General features: G+C 43.5%; 1 protein-coding gene across 1 annotated transcript; it reads left to right on the top strand.

The window, feature by feature from the left end:
* The first annotated feature begins 26 nt into the window (after positions 1 to 26).
* Positions 27 to 4,088, top strand: LOC119267498 (shaggy-related protein kinase GSK1-like). The gene is made up of 11 exons (XM_037548884.1): positions 27 to 176; positions 649 to 708; positions 806 to 1,078; positions 1,167 to 1,241; positions 1,324 to 1,380; positions 1,949 to 2,089; positions 2,196 to 2,246; positions 2,333 to 2,428; positions 2,605 to 2,688; positions 3,256 to 3,357; positions 3,567 to 4,088. The coding sequence occupies exons 1-11, from the start codon at positions 72 to 74 to the stop codon at positions 3,657 to 3,659; spliced, it is 1,137 nt and encodes a 378-aa protein (XP_037404781.1). The 5' UTR covers positions 27 to 71; the 3' UTR covers positions 3,660 to 4,088.
* The last annotated feature ends 1,979 nt before the right edge of the window (positions 4,089 to 6,067 follow it).

Raw genomic sequence — 6,067 nt, 5'->3', positions numbered from 1 at the left:
TCTGGGGCCTGTTCCGGATCTGAGCCCCGGCTGGGGGCCGATCCGCTGCTCTTGCCCGCTTGCTTCGCTAAATGCTCCGTGCTCTGGTGCTGCAGGCGAGGACGGAGGGCGGCGACCCTGTCACCGGCCACATCATCTCCACCACCATCGGCGGGAAGAACGGCGAGCCCAAGAGGGTGAGCAGCTTGCGTGTTCTCGATTTTATGTTCCTCTTGCTCGTTCTCGCGCGCGCTTCTGGTCAAATGTGCCTGCTCTTCTCACGGTTGTTTCCCTTCCTGTGCTGTTGGTGCCGTGGCCTCTCGCTCCGCTAAGGGATTTGTAGCCTCTAGCAAATGTTTAGCTTTAACCTGTGTTCTACTTTTTTGGGGGGTGGGGTGGGGTGGTCTGGTTGCGATTCGTCCAGGAAATCAGTGCGAATCAGCTGATTTGCGGGCTTTGTTGACCAGACACAGAGCCTTTTCCTTCATTTCCAACCGATTTTGGTGTGCGGCAGAGAAATTATGTGGCTATCGCTCGATCTACTGCCTGCTTTCCGTGTTATGGCTAAAGCGCGTACTGAAATCATGTTCTAAGCGCTAATTGCTTTGTGCTCAGGTTGTCGTTTTTAGAGGATACATTTTTATGTTGTTCTATTAATCCTGATTGCAGACAATTAGCTACATGGCCGAGCGAGTGGTAGGAACTGGTTCATTTGGGATTGTCTTCCAGGTACGGCCCCTTCGTCTTATGGTTTGCTTCTGCTTTATGTGTTGTTGCCAATTAGTTGATGAAATGCTTATCGAATTCAACTGCTTCTCACATGTAGGCTAAGTGCTTGGAGACTGGAGAGACTGTGGCCATCAAGAAGGTGCTGCAAGACCGCCGTTACAAGAACCGTGAGCTGCAGCTTATGCGCTCCATGGACCATCCCAATGTTGTCTCTCTGAAGCACTGCTTCTTCTCCACCACAAGCAGGGATGAACTCTTCCTGAACCTTGTCATGGAGTATGTCCCTGAGACTCTATACCGTGTGCTCAAGCACTACAGCAATGCCAACCAGCGGATGCCGCTTATCTATGTCAAGCTCTACATGTATCAGGTCTGTGAACCACCATATTACACTTTCCTGGCCGCCAATAACCGCCTTTTTGCTCTGCTAATGTATGTATCATCTGCTTTGTTTGCAGCTTTTTAGAGGGTTAGCTTATGTTCACACTGTTCCAGGAGTTTGCCACAGGGATGTGAAACCACAAAATGTTTTGGTACGTGTTATGTGAACACGATCTCGTTACTTGTACGATTTCATAATTGGTCCTGAATTGGTCTCTTCTCTTGCCAATACAGGTTGATCCTCTAACCCATCAAGTCAAGATCTGTGACTTTGGAAGCGCAAAAGTTCTGGTATGTTGATTTCCCCCTTAAGAATCAGTAGTTTAATTCAGTGTTGCATTTAGTTTTGAATTGTTCTAGACATCTAGTGTCTGACTGGTCATACTGTTGACATAGCATGTGATCTATGCCATTATTTATCATTATAAAGAATAATATGCTATTTTCCCCATGATAACGTGTAAGATGTCGAGTCTTGCGAGTATGTCCTGAGTTTTGAAATCGCAGCTTAAAGTTGGCTTTAATACAATAGTGGAAAGGACAAAATTTCCCATACTTGACAGTCCATTTCCATGATTGATCCATTGTATAATTGGTGTCTGGCTGTCTACTTGGATCTTGTTTTCCAAATTGGGTTCATTACACACTGCTATCTGTATGCTGTCTGCTCTATTCATTACTCCCAACTGCCCTGTAGGCGACACAACATACATAAACTGCATCTTTATCTTGGTGCAAGGTTGCCTAGCCTGACCTTGGTCGTATGAAAACTTGCATCTGCTTTTTTCCTCAATTTGGTTATTTCCGCTCTCTTCAGTTCTTACCACATGTATTAACCATTGCCCTCTTCTTGTTTCAGGTACCTGGTGAACCCAATATAGCATACATTTGCTCTCGCTACTATCGTGCTCCTGAGCTCATATTTGGTGCAACTGAATATACAACCTCAATAGACATATGGTCAGCTGGATGTGTTCTTGCAGAGTTACTTCTTGGTCAGGTTGGTTACCTTCTCTAAGGAGTTTTGGCCTTGTTTGGGTACATTGATTAGACTATATTGTCCATGAAGTGATTCTGATCACCCTATGTGTTGTTGTATTTGTCAGCCTCTGTTTCCAGGAGAGACTGCGGTTGATCAGCTAGTTGAGATTATCAAGGTACTGCCTGATGTTTCACATACAACATTGTCTTCTTGTATTCTTCTGCCATGGATGTTTCTTAAAGCCATGTGATGTTATTGCAGGTTCTTGGTACTCCAACCCGTGAGGAAATTCGATGTATGAACCCCAACTATACCGAGTTCAGGTTTCCTCAGATAAAGGCTCATCCTTGGCACAAGGTAGACATACGTTAAGTTTTTTGTTGAATCAACTGCATCATGTCATTATACTTGCATGGTATTAAGTCCACATCTTCTGGCATGTCAATTAGTTACCAGCTTCTCTACACCATCAGTAAATTATGAATTAAAAATGTGCCTGCAGCTAACGGGTTGCTCTACTTTCCTTTCCCTAGATTTTCCACAAGAGAATGCCCGCTGAAGCTATAGATCTTGCCTCCCGCCTTCTCCAGTATTCACCAAATCTACGTTGCACTGCTGTAAGTTTTTCCGTGCTCGGCTTTGTGATTGCTCTTAAAGATTGTGCTAAGTGGCTGGGTGGATAAAATACTAAATGAGGTGTACTAAGGTCATTTTACCTCTTGCATTTTTGTGTGTGTGTGATACTAGTACATGGTTTTGTCTATTCTAATCATATCTAAAATGTTGTGTTACAGTTAATTATCCTTTTTTGTGAGAGATAGAGGAATATATGTACAGTTATTTAATCATTAACTATAAAAGGAGGCTCTTCTGCACCTTTGTGGGAGTTTTTTTTTTTGAGTTTTGGAAGCATCAATGCCTAGCTTTCAGTCACTGATTAGCTTCTGGTCCTGCATTGGCATTATAATTATGATATCCTGTGGTCCAGAACTAAATGTTGATGAGTCTTGACTGATGAGAGTGGGTGCAACTTTATAGTCACATGTGCTTGTTAACTACAGCTAGTGCTCCACCTAGAAAAGGGTCGCTGTTAATGCTGTTACTTTAGCTGGAAAGCAACATAATCTTCAAACCAGTAATCTTTTGAATTTAAAACGTTCTTATGTGTTTGTTTTCCTGTGCAGCTTGATGCATGTGCACATTCCTTCTTTGATGAGCTACGTGAGCCGAATGCACGCTTGCCAAATGGCCGCCCATTCCCTCCTCTGTTCAACTTCAAACCTGAAGTAAGTAAAATATACACTGTTCAAGCAGCAACCATTTTAGTTATAGAAAAACAGATAGACTGGTTTCAGGCACATGATCACATGTCTCATTCAAGATATACATCAGTTCAATAATTAGGAAGGCTGTGCCATGTCTTTGCTAGCCTGGAAAGAACCCTCTTGGGCTCTTGACGTGCTGTGCTCATCAATGTTCCTTTCTGGCAATGCAGCTAGCGAACGCCTCTCCAGAGCTCATCAACAGGCTTGTTCCGGAACATGTTCGACGGCAAAATGGCCTCAACTTCGCCCATGCTGGGAGCTAGACGGGCGCGCCGCATCGCCCCATATTTTTTGTTTGTCCGCCATCATCGAAGAATCAACTCTTCTCTCCTAAATCCTGAGGAGAGACCGATCCAGTGCAAGTGCCAGTGCCAGTGAAAGAAGTACAACTATGTAAATTACCTGACCTTGGAAGAATCGTCGTTGTTGTTGTTGCCGGTGTCGCCCATGTTTAAGCACATGGCGGCACATGTTGGTTGAGTTGTTACTTATTATTAGTAGGTAAGAGCAATGATGTAGGAGGTGGAGACATATGTTAATGCCTAGGGCTGTGACTTGTTTTAAGTACATTTTTGTAATGCTTGGTGGTAGTGGTACTGTAATGCGGCAGTAAGTATGGCTGATCCCATGTTTTGTCCCTTGTCCCTGATGTAAATGTCGTCGTCCTGCACCAAATGATTGTTCTTCTGTTACATTGCCTGATTCCCAGTTGTGGCGCATGGTTTTCGGCAAGTCGGGAAATGTGATTATCCCCCACTTCCAAGTTCCAAGGCCATGTACATCCTACAGTGAGGTTTGTTGCTAAAATTGACACGCTGGAGACAGGTCAATTGGGATACCAACAAGTTTGGGAGGGCCCTTAGGTTGAGATGGCCTTGCTGTGAGTGGAAGGAACCAACCAACCAAGATATGGGTTGGGACGGGTAGTCCTTGCTGAGTTGGACCTCGACTTATTCTATGCTTCGGCCATCATCACCCCAACGGTGCCTGAGCCCCTTTTTGGGACTACAAGTTTCATTCACAAGGAAAAAATGGAAGGTGTGAAGCTTTGAAGCATCATCACCATTGACAACGGCGCGTAAGCCCCTTTTTGGGACAACAAGTTTCATTCACAAGGAAATTTTGGAAGGTGTGAAGCTTTGAAGGATGATGCTCGACCATCATCACCATTGACAACGGCGCGTAAGTCCTTTTTTGGGACTACAAGTTTCACAAGGGAAAAATGGAAGGTGTGAAGCTTTGAAGGAGGATGATGCGTGGATTTTCAGGATCAAAGCCTCCACCAACCTAATCGCGGATCGTATCCAATCCATTGTCCTTTGGGTGCTCATCAATGACTTCCTCAGTGAAAATGTTGAGGACGACATTACTACGCGTGCAAGCACTATTCGGCAGCCTCTGTATATGAAACACTTGGTGTTGAGGGCTTGGGCACTGCCTAGGGTCAAGTTATTTGCTTGGCTTCCAAAGTATATTGTGGACCGCAGACAAATTGGCTAAACATGGGTGGCAAAAATGGCCTATGTGCTCTGTAAAAGAGAGCAAGGATCAGTGTTACAACTTTTCACCAAGTGTCGAGAGCATTGACACTTTCACGTGGAGCTTGGAACACTCTATCAAGGAATGGTGGATCAACCTATCTGGCTTGCACGTCCCAAATAGAAAAGCTATGACATTCCTTGCTATCCTCGTTGGTTGAACTAGTTGGAATGAGAAGAACGCACGGGTTTTCCGCCACAAGTCCACATCACCGTCAAATTTTGTTGGCATCATCAAGAATGAAGCTATGCTTTGGGCGATCGTGGGGAAAAGAGTTGTTGGGTTCAATACTACCGGGAGAGTAGTAGCCTTTTTTTGTATTATGTTGCCGTGTAAACAAACTCTATTCTCCTTGATTAATAAATGAGGCATAACTTACGAATATTGTCTATGGAGGCCGAGCTCCATGGAGATCGCTTTTGAAAATTTGAATTTTGTCAAATTTCATATTTTCTATGTTTCAAAAAATTCTGAAAAAAACACAGATGTACATGAAGGCATAACACACATGTGAGGTGTGTAAGTTTTCAGTGTAAAATACGTTGAAATGAGGGCTATGCAAAAAAGAAAAATCCAGTGCTTTTTAACACATGATACTATTCATCCTCCGAAGCCATGAATTTGTCTTTTTTGTACAGGTCGCATTTCAACGTTTTTCATCCTGAATTTTCACACACATACACATAACATCCGTGTTTACTTGCACAATTTTTTTTCAGATTTTTTTAAAACCAAAAAGTTTGAATTTTGAATTTTGTTCAAGAAAATGCCTCCACGGAGGCTGAGAGCCAAATGTCCATTCTCCAAAACTTATGCCTTTGTCGAAACAAAAGAAGTGTTTGCGGCATCCGGAGAGTGAGTTAAGGCAAATGATAGTCTTATGAAATACTCCCCCCGCTCACAAATAATAAGATGTTCTAACTTTTTTTCTTCTAAATTAGATGTACACCGACACGTTTTAGTGTATTATATGTCCGTATATAGCCCATATTGAAATATGCAAAGCATCTATCTTATAGGGAGTTGCTCACTTTCATCAAGAAAACTGCCCGGGTTCAGATCAGTCTCGGACTTTCTACCAGATCTGGTGCACAGCGATAATGCTGTGCACCATGCACGCGAAAGCAGTTCA

Source organism: Triticum dicoccoides, chromosome 3A, assembly GCF_002162155.2.
Source record: "Triticum dicoccoides isolate Atlit2015 ecotype Zavitan chromosome 3A, WEW_v2.0, whole genome shotgun sequence".
Classification (NCBI taxonomy): domain Eukaryota; kingdom Viridiplantae; phylum Streptophyta; class Magnoliopsida; order Poales; family Poaceae; genus Triticum; species Triticum dicoccoides.
This window is presented reverse-complemented; position numbering and strand designations above follow the sequence as displayed.

What these genes read in the sequence shown, in the direction of transcription:
- LOC119267498 (XM_037548884.1), top strand. Translation starts at nt 72, where the DNA reads ATGCTCCGTGCTCTGGTGCTGCAGGCGAGGACGGAGGGCGGCGACCCT. An exon ending in CATTTGGGATTGTCTTCCAG is followed by an intron (nt 709 to 805) that starts GTACGGCCCCTT and finishes TCTCACATGTAG; the next exon opens with GCTAAGTGCTTGGAGACTGG. An exon ending in AGCTAGTTGAGATTATCAAG is followed by an intron (nt 2,247 to 2,332) that starts GTACTGCCTGAT and finishes ATGTTATTGCAG; the next exon opens with GTTCTTGGTACTCCAACCCG.